The sequence below is a fragment of the Heteronotia binoei genome, chromosome 8 (assembly GCF_032191835.1).
Source record: "Heteronotia binoei isolate CCM8104 ecotype False Entrance Well chromosome 8, APGP_CSIRO_Hbin_v1, whole genome shotgun sequence".
Lineage (NCBI taxonomy): Eukaryota > Metazoa > Chordata > Lepidosauria > Squamata > Gekkonidae > Heteronotia > Heteronotia binoei.
The window spans coordinates 30,059,956-30,074,609 of NC_083230.1; the positions used below are offsets into that span (position 1 = coordinate 30,059,956).

At 42.3% G+C, this 14,654-nt stretch overlaps 1 protein-coding gene across 5 annotated transcripts in view; it reads right to left on the minus strand.

The window, feature by feature from the left end:
• ST7 (suppression of tumorigenicity 7) overlaps positions 1–14,654 on the minus strand; it is a 160,141-nt gene that overhangs the window by 94,576 nt on the left and 50,911 nt on the right. The window contains exon 1 of one of the 5 annotated variants that reach the window (XM_060244852.1): positions 4,465–4,530. The exons of the other annotated variants lie outside the window; for them this stretch is intronic. Coding sequence (XP_060100835.1) covers positions 4,465–4,504 — 40 coding nt within the window. The 5' untranslated portion in view covers positions 4,505–4,530. Of the gene's footprint in view, positions 1–4,464; positions 4,531–14,654 lie in introns of those variants that run through there. 5 annotated transcript variants of the gene reach the window in all.

Consider the following 14,654-nt stretch of genomic DNA (forward strand, 5'->3'; position numbering starts at 1 on the left):
TGACAGCACCACATACCCCCCCCCCCCACACACAGAGCAGGGCCAGATCTAGGGGGGAGCAGAGGAAGCGCCAAATTGGGTATGGAGTTCTATGGGCCCATAACATAAAATGGGCCCATAAGGGGGTGTCATTTTTTAATTTTGCCCTCCTAAAAAAACATATAGATCCAGTCCTGCCACAGAGTAGGGTAAAACACAGAGAGTTGGATACTATCACAAGGGCATAAAATATCTTTTTTGAGGTGTGATGACCAGAATTGTTACCCCCCCCCCCCCCAAAAAAAGACATTATACACTTTTGGTGATGTCAGAAGTGTGGCCTAATATGCAAATGATGATGATGATGTCAAAGGTGTGGCCTAGTATGCAAATGATGGTGATTTCAGAGGTGTGGCCTCACATTCTAATGAGTTCCTGCTGGGCTTTTACTACAAAAAAAAGCCCAGGAACTCATCCAGTAATGCTACCCAAGATTAGACCTTAATTTAACTCCACCTTTTCAAATCAAGCAAACAAGGGGAGAAAATGCAAATTTCTAAGAACTTTTGATCTTGTTTTCAGGCAAATACCAAACTTAAAAAGATTTGCAGGTGGGTGGGAATGATCTCGTCTCCTCAGGCCTTTTGAATAAGGTTGCCAGGTCTATGGGAAAATTCCTGGAGACTTTGGGGGTGGATCTAGGAGAGGGAGGGGGTTGGGGAGGGGAGGGGCCTCAGAATGGGACAATGTCACAGAGTCCCACCCTTCAAATCAGCCATTTTCTCCAGGGGAGCTGATCTCTGCCAGCTGGAGATCAGTTGTAGAAGCGGAAGACATCTAGGTGGGTCTCCCGTTTTTACAGCCATACTTTTGAATTATGACAGCATAAAGCAAGAAAGGAGACAGCAATGGCCTGATTAGAAATGGAAGGTGGCCATTTGCTGAGAAAGAAAATTTGTTATTTATTCATTGAGAGGTCAAAAAATTTGCTCAACGCAGAAATTAAAAACTGCTATGCATGACAGCTTTTTTTAAAAAAACACAACACAGTCATCACAGGCTGCAATCACACACATGCACTAAATAATGCACTTTCAATACACTTACCAACTGGATTTTGCCACTTCACACAGTAAAATCCAGTTGGAAAGTGCATTGAAAATTGATTGAAAGTGCGTCATTTAGTGGGTGTGATCACAGCCACAGTGAAGCAGAATTTAGAGACAAAGATAACACGAAAGAACTGTTAGTTTTGAGTTAAAGAAGCTTCAACCCCTCCCTCATTGCTTAACCTCAATTAATCTAGGAGCTACAAAGACAAGGACACTGTGCAAGCCAGTCGGTAGATGAAGACGAAGAAGATGATGATGATATTGGATTTATATACTCTGAAAATAGTATATACCCTATAGTATATACCCTATATTCTGAATCTCAGAGTCTCAGAGCAGTCACAATCTCCTTTACCTCCCCCCCCCCCCACAACACACGCCCTGTGAGGTAGGTGGGACTGAGAGAGCACTTACAGCAACTGCCCTTTCAAGGACAACTCCTACAAGAGCTATGGCAGACCCAAGGCCATTCCAGCAGCTGCAAGTGGAGGAGTGGGGAATCAAACCCGGTTCTCCCAGATAAGAGTCCATGCACTTAACCACTACACCATGATAAGCAGTTGAAACAAAATCAAGAACAGTGACTCTGCTCATCATAAAACAATGACACTGAACTCTACATTACTTGCATAATTATTTTCAGACTAATCTCTTGTCTGTGAGTCCTAGATACAATAAGTACTGTTATACCTGAATGGTTTCCTTTGTGTGGTTTTAGAAACGGATTGTTCAACAGCATTAAAAATATTCACGATCAATGACATTACTATAGTATGTCAGGATGAACACAGAATGCCAGTTTGCTCTAGAGTAAATATTGCAATCATAAATGTACTCTCTTTAGCATCATAGTATCAAACACAAGTCTCTACTGTTCAAACATTTACAGGTGTTCAAGGAATCCTGCTATCATCACTGGGGAGATTCCTGGACTATATTTATTTATTTATTTATTTATTTATTTATTTATTTAAGATTTATACCCCGCCCTTCCCACAAGTGGCTCAGGGCGGCTTCCAATAGTAGATCCATCAAAATTACACATATAAAGGGATCCATTTTTAAAACAGATAAAACAGATAAAACAGATAAAACCCTAGTTATTAATACACATAAATATTTCAGCTATATATAAAAGGAATCCAGCAAGTTACAATAAAATTCTCAAGCTAAGTATAGGCTAGCCGGAAGAGGGTCGTCTTACAGGCCCTGCGGAACTGAACAAGGTCCCGCAGGGCCCTCACCTCTTCCGGCAGCTGATTCCACCATGTAGGGGCCATAACAGAGAAAGCCCTTTCTCTGGTGGACTTCAACCGGGCTTCCTTCGGCCCAGGGATAGTAAGGAGATTTTGTGTTCCCGACCTCAGTACTCTCTGGGGAACGTGCGGGGAAAGACGGTCCTTCAGGTAGACAGGTCCCAAGCCATATAGGGCTTTAAAGGTGATAACCAGCACCTTGTACCGGACTCGGTATATTACTGGAAGCCAGTGCAGGTATTATCCCTTAAGTGAGATCAAACATATCTCCAATGAGCACTTGCAAATGCATTTTGAATGTATTTTTTCAACAATTCTTAAGACAATTGCCAGGCATTTTTGCAATGGATGCTTCAAAGAACATCAATGCATATGCCAACAGAAAAGATTTCCAGTTTTAAGATGCATGCTAATTTTAGTTACAAATATCTGCTTCTCTTCCCTATATTTCTATGCCACACATCTGAGCACTCAGAGACACAGTTTCCTGGCTACCACTCCTCAATTAGTAGAGAACACATCAGGAGCACACCAAAAACAAAAAATGGAACGGGAAAACAGCAGCATAATTATTGCCTACCCTGGAAAAGGCTATCAACCCAGTCTATCAAACTTGGAATGAACATGTGGCTATTGCATTTGAACCAGGATCATTCAAGCAAAGCTACAGTGCAGTGAGAGGAGGAAACTCTGAACAGACCATCTGAGCAAGCATTTCAGAAATCAAGACTGGACACAGCAAAATGCAGTGACAGTCTCTTGGGGTATGTTCAGCCAAAGTTGTTAAGGGCTTTATAGAGCAAAATCAACACCTGGCAAAATATTTTTAATGTTAAACATACTATACCCATTTAGAAAAAAGTTACTGCAATCGCTAGACTAAGAGCTTTGAATTACTAGACTCTGAATTTTCATTTTTAGGGATCTTCCAAGTTCTAATAATAGAAGCATTACTCCCCCACACACACACTTATTATCTGCCAAGGTGGTGTTTTACCATGAAAGATATTGGTTCAGCAATATGGCAAGAGGTATCTCCAGATGCCTCTGTGATTTTCTCTTCATGATAACAGTGCAATATGAAATACTAATTAAAAACACATTGTTTCTTTCTAGGGCTGAAGCACATCGACAATTTGTTAGGCTTCAAAAGACAAAAATAGCAACCACGCATACTACTGGGTGGAATTTACTAATGCTTGCCAACAAACTTCTCATTACTGGTATGATGCCACTCAACTTATTTCAGTAAGGGTCTATTTTAAAGCATGTCTAACTTTTCCCTCTCTGATACTTTCAATAGTATACAGAAACTATAAGGAGAAACAAATCTGTTGTAGATTTATATAAAAGAAGTCTGACATGGGTGAGATCTTTCTATCATCCCAAAATTCTTCCTGTTTTATGTATTTTAAACATTTGAAGTTGAATCCTATGATAAAATGAGCAGAGTGGGATCTTTCCTGTCGTACCCTTAGCAACCACCCACATACTCCTAAAATCTTCTTATAAGAGCTAAACAACACTCTTAAACAAAATGCACCATGACAGGTGAGATAATCAAATAACTCCCCTCCTCCTGTCATGGCCCTCTTGTGCAGACATGATCTTGCTCCATCATGCTTCCTCCACCAGCAGAAAAGGAAGGAAGAGAAGATTTTACCCAATTCCCTTCAGTGCAGCTCCCCAGGAGGGGTTGACACCCCCCCCCCCGGTGGAGGCTGGAGTCCCCCACTGCCAGACCCTGCCCCTTAGCCACTGATCAGCATCACATGGGAAGTGATGTTATCATGCTAGTGATTTTCGTGTGATACTGTGGTATTTGAGCAAAAACTCTACAGTAAAACCAGCTTCTACCATAAAGTTTTTGCTCAAATAACAGAGTGTTGCTTGGAAGTCACTAATGTGATGACATCACTTCCTGTGTGGTGCTGGCAATATGGCATAGCCCTTCTTCTTTCTACTAGCAAGTCTCTCCATCCCTCACCAGTTGCCAGGAGGGACCTGGCAACCCTATCTCCAGAGCACAATATATTTTGTGCATGAGGGTCCCCTGAGCATCTGCAGAGGATTTTTGGAGTACACAGGGGAAATATCTGATATATAACTCTTTGTACTTGTGTTGCTGTAGGATCCAGCCCTCTTTTTTTCCATCATCCAAATCCACACAGCTGTTCAACAACCTAAAAGAGGAAAACACAGCTAAAATGATAAAATTGTAAGTACAGTAGTAAAACAGAATTCTCCATTACTAATCATCAGTTACACTAAATGCCCTCTGAATAGACTACCTGTTATCTGATCTCCAACACTGGGTCCAAAAAGCCTGTTCCAGTTCCATGTTGTTTTATAACCTATGCAATACTACTGAGAAAGCCCTATCTACCACTTTTGTGTATCTTGCACCCTCTCTGTTTAAAAATATATTAAAAATAAATGTAAATAAAATGTAAATAAACAGGTCAATGTGGAAATACAAACAAAAATAGTAATATTATTCCAGTGTAAAGCTTTCTATTATATAGTGGATGTATAGGGATTTTTATTTTGAGGGGGGGAATGGCTGTACTCACATACAGGGTCTTTCCTAGAAATACTTTAGTGGAGCAGGAAGTTAAAAAATGGCGTGACTTCCATGACAGACACTTCTTGACCATGTCAGGCACACATCACTGCTTCAATTCTGGAGTCAGCTGCTGTGGCACCAACATTGCAGACATTTTATGAAATCAGAGCAGATCATGAATGATGTGGTGTGCTGAGCCAAGACTAATCTTCAGAACTGTGACTAATCTTCAGAACTGTCACTTAACGATCTTCAACACTAAGCCTTCAACTGCTGCAATGGACTCTGGCGTCATAACTCTGTGTGCCTGAACTGGTCGAGAAGTGTCTGTCATGGAAGCCTTGCTGTTTTTAAGCTTGCTACTCCACTCGTACACTTGCTGCAGTGACAGACATGCATCACCATTTTGTGACTTCATTTGTTGATGAATTACAATAGGTTCCACTCCTTCACTACTCAAAAACCGGCTGACAGAACGCTGTTCCTCTTTGGTGCATGTCTCAAGTGGGGTGGCCATCTTTGTGCACAAGTACTGTGATGGCATGTTGCTTGTCTATACTCTGCAGCCACCTGTAGGACATTCCTTATATAATTGGTAAAAATTGGTAAAAATACTGCCAATTTACAGTATTACAATTCCCAGTAGTAATGTATGGCTGTGAGAGTTGGACCATAAGGAAGGTTGAGCGCAGAATAGATGCTTTTGAGCTGTGGTGCTGGAGAAGAATCTTGAGAGTCCCTTGGACTGCAAGGAGATCCAATCAGTCAGTCCTAAGGGAAATCAACCCTGACTGTTCCCTGGAAGGTCAGATGCTGAAGCTGAAGCTCAAATACTTTGGCCACCAAATGAGAAGGGAGCACTCACTGGAGAAGATCCTGATGCTGGGAAAGACAGAAAGCAAAAGAAGAAGGGGACAGCAAAAGATGAGATGGCTGAACAGTGTTACTGATGTAACTAACATGAATTTGAGCAGGCTTCAGAGGATGGTGGAAGACAGGAGGGCCTGGCATGACTTGGTCCATGGGGACACAAAGAGTCAGACTCAACTGTGCGACTGAACAACAAAGACAAATTTGCACTTATGGGTCTAGCATCTTCCAAAGAGCCAACTCCTCCCCAGATGTGTTCTGACCAACTGCCCTTCTCTCTATGTGCCGTGCCAGTCTCCAGCTCAATTGTCTCCTCCATCTTGGCTGCCCTTTTACGCTCCTCCTGGCCTCCCATTCCTCCCCTCATTGGTTGTCCTGCTTAGCCCCACCCCCCTATAAGCCTGGATGCTCAGGCAAGGCCCAGGGCACAGCTGTGTCTACTGGGTGGACCTTTACTCAGTGGGGCATTCCTCTCTTTCCAATGTGCTCCACACCTTGACTGTTGCTTGCTTCCAGGGGCTGGTTGGGCTCTCCTGATGCCGCACCACTCCTTCCTTCCCCTGCTGTGGTGATGCGGCAAAGCGGCATCATTCAAGCCATGTCCAGGGCCTTGCTCAACAGCTTTTGGGTGTGGCTCTGAGCTCTGCTTCCTGATGGAGCTGCAGCTCTCTTTCGCTGGCTGGTTGTTGCTGCCAGTGAATACCTCAGCCACTCACCTTGTCAGGGCATAGGAGTTGCCTGGCTCTGTCAGGGGGTGGGAGGTGCACTGCACAAATCTTGGCTGGGCGTGGGCAGGACACTGGAGCAGTTAACTCTCCTGTTCTTTAAAACTGGTACTCTGGTCAAAACTCCACAAACACTCTAGTGTGTTGAACTGTCAGAACCAAAGTTATAGGAATGCCAGACTTTGCCTTGGGCCCTTCTCTGTATTTGCATGGAAATATACAAAATATTTTGCATATATTGAAAGTAACTGTATGCATGGAGCTCTGAACTGGGATTTTGTCTGTGGCTATTACCAGGATTTTAATTTTCAAAACAACAACAAAAACTGCACAATTTCCATATAATATGAGATTCTGTATCTTTAAAACAGATTTAGAAGCAGATGCTGATATACTCTTGTAATAAAGCCTCCTCCAGACTACATCAGATCCAATGGTAAAGCCCTAAGAGGGGCAAAGTTATGTAAGTTTGACATAGAAAGCTACAGTCATGCAAATTCTTAGAGCTATTTCTTCCATTCTCTTGTATGTGAACATGAGGAATGTTCTACATCATTTTCTAGTTTCATCTGAAGTAACAGTAGTACTCAGTGATGTATAACTAAACTGCAGCATGAATTATAACACAACAGAAAGGCTCCTGAGATGAGGTGGGGCTAAAAGAAGCAGTGCCATCCTTTCGTTTCTGCACATATGCACTAAAATTAGCAAAAGTATGGATGCGGCCTATTACTACGATATACTTATTAAAAAATAATGGCCAACTGAGAGCATAATCAATATTTTTGCATCACTGGGCGGGTGTTTAAAAAAATATAAAGTTAACTTGTGTTCTGTATAAATTAAAATGTATACTTAGTGGCTACTGGCTTTCACTTAACAATATGGCAAGGATGGGGTAAACGGCAAAGAACCCTTTAGAAAACTTGCGGTGGAAGCTTGTGATTGTTTAGTAGAAGTCCCATTTTCTTCAGTGAGGTGTGGTACAGAATTATAACCTAATTTCCCTTTTTTCTTTAGATCACAAATTACTATCATTATGAACATTTTTGTTGATTAGTAACTCCTATGGATTCAATTACAAGTTATATAAATAATAATAAAATAATAAGAGGGAGACAAGGACAAAGAGGAATGCATATGAGACCCTAAGCTACCAATTTTTGTGGACAGTTGCAAAGCTGGTATATAAATTAAGCAAATTTATTAGAAAAAATTGGAAGAAGGGCAGCATATATCTGCAATAATTAATGTTGTATAAAGTATTTTTCTTCTGCTAGAGATAGACTATTGAGTGGGACAAAAAGACAGGCAAGATAGCACTGTAGATCCATACCACACTGTAGACCCATACCACTTCACAGCTATCTACTTTCATATGGACCAGAAACTGTTGGGGGAGGGACACTAGCAAAACTAAAATTCTTAGGATGCTAATTCCACATTCAGTCACTATATCTAATTTTGAAGCATTGGTTCCTATGCAGACAGTGGCATTAATGAACACTGGGCCATGCCATGCCAATGCTTTCCCTCACTTGTCTGGGCACAATGGGGCAGGCAGGGGTGCCACTGTAGAAGGACAAGTCCATTCTCCTTTTTGCCAGCTGCGCCGCAGGAGGGGAGGCTCATGGCAATGGCCAGGATTTTTCTTAATAAATATCCACTCTGCCCCTTCTTTATATGCATAAAAATCCAACTTCCCCTTAAACATTTTAAAAGAATACTTGAAGCTACACTTAAAAGTTGCAGTGAGGTAGGGAGATGTTCTGGAGCATGTCCTGGGAAAAGAGACTACATTCACAAAGGCCTCATGATTCCATAAAAGTCGCATGTCCTCCTTGCATATCTATGATCTCCTGATTAATTTGTTAACATTTGCAAAGATCAGCTCTTCTTCCATGAGTGAAAAAATGCTGTAAACCAGCCCCCAAAACACAGCTGAGAAGTAGAGGACAAATTCCCCTTTCCTTGCCATAAGCAATATTATAGGGAAAAGAAACAAAACACTACACCAAGGAATGAAAGAGAACCAACTGTACATATGTCTTGAATGAATGTTATGTGCATAATTGCATTGGCTGTGCTCATTTGTTTGCTAGTTCTTTTTTGGGAGGGAAACAAAGATGCAAATTAAATGGAAATGCCTGATTTTCATAGTGGCTGAGAACAGCATAACAGCAGAAGAGGAAGAAGAGGAAGAAGAAAAAGTATTGCAGATTTATACCCCACCCTTCTCCCTGAATCAGAGACTCAGAGCGGCTTACAATCTCCTATGTCTTCTCCCCCCACAACAGACACCCTGTGAGGTGGGTGGGGCTGAGAGGGCTCTCACAGCAGCTGCCCTTTCAAGGACAAGTCCTGCAATAGCTGTGGCTAACCCAAGGCCATTCCAGCATGTGCATGTGAAGGAGTGGGGAATCAAACCCGGTTCTCCCAGATAAGAGTCAGCACACTTAACCACTACACCAAACATGGCAATCACAGCTGGTATTCAAGTTCGTTGCTACCACCCCAGCAGAATGACTATCAATATTAAGTGCCAACCAGACACAAAACAAAAATCCCATCATCCAACAATTGTTCTTAATTTTCCCTCTGACTCGTCAGTTCCACTCTTTTAAATTCAGATACTAATTTAGTCTGAAGTAATATACAGTGTGGATCCATATTGTGGAAGCTATGGGGCTGGGCTTGTGCCAGTCATTTGCAGCACAGATTGCCAAAAAAGGACTGCTCCCAATTTGCAACAAGGGGGACATCTGGGAAGAGCAGGAAATGTAATTGGGGATTTCAGTTAAATAAATAGGACAACTGAAGCTTGCAAGGCCTGTGTAAAATGGTAAGAAATGGATGTCATAAAATGGGCAGAGGGAACAAATTATAATGGATATATCCTGGCCAGTTTTAATCGGTTCACATTTATTACAAAAGTCATGAGGTGCCTTTCCTACATAGACTACTAGTTTCATCATGGCTTCAACTTTTCTATTCTCTTCAAAGCCTTGCCCTGAACAGAATGCCTCTCATATTCTCCTAACAATAGACTTGGATTGCCAGGTCTCCTTGTATCAAATGTTAACATCAAAAAGCCTTGGCTAGTGTTGCTGCAATAAAGTTGTTTTTAATAAACATCCCATCCTTCATACACACATAGATTTATGTTCAGAGAGGAAGAGAGCCAGGTTCTTATGTTGTTCTTGTGCATTTCAATAGGCATTGTGCAAGAGAATCCTGATTAACAGGAAACATGCTCACAAAATTTGTCCCAACTTCCATTAGTCCTTTTGCTTCATTCTTCAATCATATATACCCTTTTTGTTAACCTTGGAGGAATTAATTTCAATAAACATGATGTGTGATGCTTGATAAGAAACAAATAGGTCACATGCAACCATTGTTTGGGGGCAGTACTACTTGGTTTCATTTTCTGTGGCTGGTGGGTCATTAGAGGAGAGAGTCTCACAGGAGATACATGCCTGACAGGGCACAGAATCCTTAACTCACATTAAGCAGGATCATGCCAGCTGGGGAAATGTTGTGCACAGAAGAGCCAGTCATTGCACTGACTCAGCACCTTTCTCAAGAGTGGGATACATTCACCCGAGGTATTCTGTTTTATGGGGTTCCACTATTCATTTTTTTTTAAAGTCACGCATGGGCAAAGTGTTGCTGATGGAAACAGAGACAAAGATCCAGACTCCCTACCCCACCATTTTGGAGAATATGAGATGCATTCTGTTTTGGAAGGAGGTGAACTGGGGAGGGGCAAGCAGGAAGAGCCACGTATGTGTGAGAGAGGAAGCCAGAGAGCCAATCCCTCTGTTTTGCATTCCTTTCAGAAGATATTTACTAAAAGGGAGAGTAAGGAGTTCCCTAGAACCTGAGTATGGGATAGAGGAAAACTCCACCCCCTAGACCTCTCTGTGTAAGTTGGTTGAAATACAGCAGATGGTTCCATTCAGCAACTTCAGTGAGTAAAACTATCTATACCATTGCCACATGCAGACTGTTTATTTTGGCTGGGTTTTTTGGCTGTGTGTGTTCACTTTCATTTTAGTGGAAGTGCAGCTGCTGTAGAACCCCTTGAAGGCAAAAAAAAGGATGAGGAAATGAAGACTCTGTACAGGGGAACTGCACTGCTATTTTTTATTTATTTTTAGGGAACGAGAAAGTCTTTCAGCTCCACCCCCAAAGTCTCCCGGCTCCACTAGGGTTGCCAGGTCTGTGTTGGAAAATACCTGAAGACTTTGGGGACAGGGCCGTGAGAGGGTGGGGTTTGGGGAGGGAAGTAGCCTCAGCATGGTACTATGCCATGGAGTCTAGCCTTCAAAGCAGCTATTTTCTCCAGGAGAGCTGATCTCTGCCAGTTGAAAATCAGTTGTAAAAGCAAGCGATCTCACTGGCAACCCTAGGCTCCACTCCCAAAGTCCCCAGATATCTCCTGAGTTGGACCTGGCAACCCTAGCAGAAAATGTCTGACCAAGTTGTGTGGTTGCTGCTTCTGAGACAGGTTCAGTTGTGTGGTGGCTGCTGCTGCTGGGCTAAACATGACTCATCCGCCACTCACCCCTGCTTCCATTCCATGGCTTTATTTTACCCACCCGGAGTCCTGCTGTGTGGGGGAGGAAGGGCTATAAATTGAAGATATAAATAAATAAAATGAATACAATATCTGTTAAATTATCAGATCATCTCTCTAAGAGAAAAAGAAACTGATTCATGACCTGGGATCTCTTCTTAAATTTTAATTAAAACTTTTGTGTGACAGGGACAACCTAATGTCCATCCATTCACGTGTAAATGAAATGAAGTCTGTAAGTGGAGCTCATGGGTGAGGGGAGGCAAACCCTAACCTCCTCTTACCTTGCTGTATTGAACACTTGGCCGTTTGAAAGGCCAAAAAAGGTACAGGCAAAAGTCTTAATCAAGTAATTTATTGTTAACACTATTTTTAACTTGGAAACTGTTGTGTTATGCTATCTGTGATCTGTTTGTATGATCCATATTTTTATGCTGGGTTGGGGATTTTTTTAATACTGGATTTTAATTTTTAACTTTTAATGTTCTGTCATTATTTTTATTTTGTAAGCCGCCTCAGGCAGGTTACTGGAGAAGCAGCCTAAAAATGTTCTAAATACAATAAGAAAATAAAGTAGACCTGTTTCTTATTCAAACCATGGCAAATTTCACCCTGCTACAACTATGACTATGAACCCATGAAGAATCCGGACAAAATTAGCAAATAAAACAAGCTAAATTCCAATAAAGTTTGTGTGCACATCACACTCTGAGACAAAAAGCCCAAACTAATACACACAAAAACCGTCAAAAATCCAACCAAGTCTGAATTCTAGTCTTGCCAAAAGATACATTTGCTCAGCATACTTGGTTCTACTTCCTGACAGGCTCCTGGTAGTTCAGAAGTTAGTGCTTGCAAGCCAAGTCTACAATGTTTAGGTAGACATTTCTGTGTTTGATTTCTTGGTTACGACTCTTTGTTTGTGGGAGTTATCATAGCACCTCAGCCTAGGGGGGAACCTAACAGTTCTGAGCCATGATCTTCCACCATTAGTATAGAATAGGGGTGGCCAAACTGCAGCTTGGGAGCCACATATGGCTCATTCACACATATTGTGTGGCTCTTGAAACCCCCCACCACCACTGCCCCATCAGCTGGCTTGGAGAAGGCACTTCTGTATTTAAATCACTTCTCCAAGCCAAGCCAGCTGGTGGCTTGGAGAATGCACGTAAAATTAAAGTTACTTTCTTTCCACCCCTCCCTCCATCCTCCCTCCCCCATCTATTTTCCTTCCTTCCTCCCTCCCTTCCTCAAACATCTGATGTTCATGTCTTACAGCTCTCAAACATCTGATGTTTGTTCTATGTGGCTCTTACAGTAAGCAAGTTTGGCCACCTCTGGTATAGCAGGTGTTCCTGCATCTTGAATGCTGGGTAGTGGTGCTCCACCAAATATTCACCTTACCTGAAGGCAAAGTCTCTGCCTTGCCAGTTACCATGCAGGAAGCACCAGTAAATGTCATTCTGATCACTTTTGGAGGGTGCAAAGTCAGACCAAAAGCAACCAGCACAGCACCCTGCACAGTTGGCTCTTGCACAGCCATGTTAACTTTCTATATCCTGGAAGATGATGAGCTACCCTTGCTTGGACAACCAGCCTGCATGACCCTTGACCTTCTTAGGAAAGTCCATATATCACTGTCTGCCTTGGTTTCTAAACATGTTCTTTTGCAGACCTGTGCAGATGTCTTTCACAGGCTTGGGTGGTTCCAGAGCGCCTACTATACCCATGTAGATCCTGAGATATCTCCAGTGATGCATGGTTGTTGCAAAATTCCCTGTGCTATACTACCTGTACTCAACGAAACCCTTGGCCATCTGGAAAAGACTAACGTCATCTCCAGGTTTTCAGACAAATGCATGGGTTAAAAGCCTTCTCATTACTTAGAAGAATGGATCACTTTGCCTTTGCCTAGACCACCAAGCCCTAAATAAAGCCATCTGGCAGCAGCACTTTTCTATCCGTAACATTGAGGATGTGCATCAAAGCCTGGCTGGCAAAAAAAATATATTCACAATCTTGGATGAAAAAGATGGCTACTGGCAGGTCAAACTCAAGAAGGAATCTGCTGAACTATGCATATTCAACACTCCATAAAGTCACTACCGTTTCATTTGGATGCCTTTTGGTATTGAGTCAGCCAGTGAAGTTTTCCAGCAAAATAATCATAAGTGCTTCTGTGACATTCCGGGTATGCACATAATCACAGATGATATTTGATTGATTGATTGGATTTTTATCCTGCCCTTCCCTGCATTCAGGGCTCAGGGCTGCACACAACAGATTTAAAAATACAATAAATAGAATAAAACAATAAAACATTGTACAGTCCAATAATTTAACAAATTTTAAGGTACCAAGATGACTTGTTAGTCTGTGAGATGCCCAAGATTTAAAAGGGCAGTGGGTGAACACCTCCCCCTCACATAGTTATTAGTAAACTAAGTCAAAATGGGGGGGGGGGTACAGCCATTGCAGCCTCCACGGAAGCAGAATACAATAAGATACTTGAACAAGTCCTAAAGAGGGTTTGCCAGAGAAGTGTGCAGTTCAGCCCGGACAAAGTTCAATTCCTGGTTTACAAAGTCAAGTACACGGGGTACATCATTTCTAAAGATGGTCTTTAACCCAATGACGCCAAAAGTACTGGCCATAACTCAGATGCCCCCACCAACAGTATCTCTCCAGGTACATCCCTAATTAATAATCCCTGACAGCACCTCTATGTGCACTCCTGTGGAAGGAGGAAGCCTGGAAGTGGGGCCCAGTTCACCAAGATGCACTGGACGCTCTTAGGAAAGCAATCACCACAGTTCCTGTGCTCAGATTTTGATCCGACAGAGCAGCTGGTAACCCAAGCTGACGCATCCAAAGGCAGATTGGGTGCCCGCCTGCTCTAAAAGATGCAGCCCATTGCCTGTGCCTCTTGAGCACTTACATAGGCTGAGAACTATGTACAGACCACAAGCTTCTGGCCACCGTGTTCATGTTCACCATGGGGAAGTTTCATCAATATGTGTTTGGTTTATCAGTGGTGGTCCAGGCAGATCACAAGCCTTGAAAGCAATCTTCAGTAGCCAGGGCTTTTTTTGTAGCAGGAACTCCTTTGCATATTAAGCCACACAAGCCTGATGTAGCCAATCCTCCAAGAGCTTACAGTAGACCCTGTAATAAGAGCCCTGTAAACTCTTGACGAATTGGCTACATAAGAGGAGTGTGGCCTAATATGTAAATGAGTTACATATTACAAAAGAAGCCCTGAGTAAGCCAATTGGAAAGTCTCCTGCCTGGCTACATACAGGCTACAATTGCAATTACAATGGTATGACAAAAAAAACTATCTAAACAAAAAGCAACAACTTGTTTATTGCTGACACATTGTCCAGGGCTTCCATAACCACCCCTCAGATGTAGATGTTCTCGTAGATGAAAAAGTAATCCATGCAATTTCATAAACTGATCCAATCAGTGATCATTTGCTGAACCAGTTGTGACAGTCCACCAGCACTGACCCTGTCCTAAAGAGCCTCAAGGCTCATTACTTGAACAGGTGGCCCCTTAAGC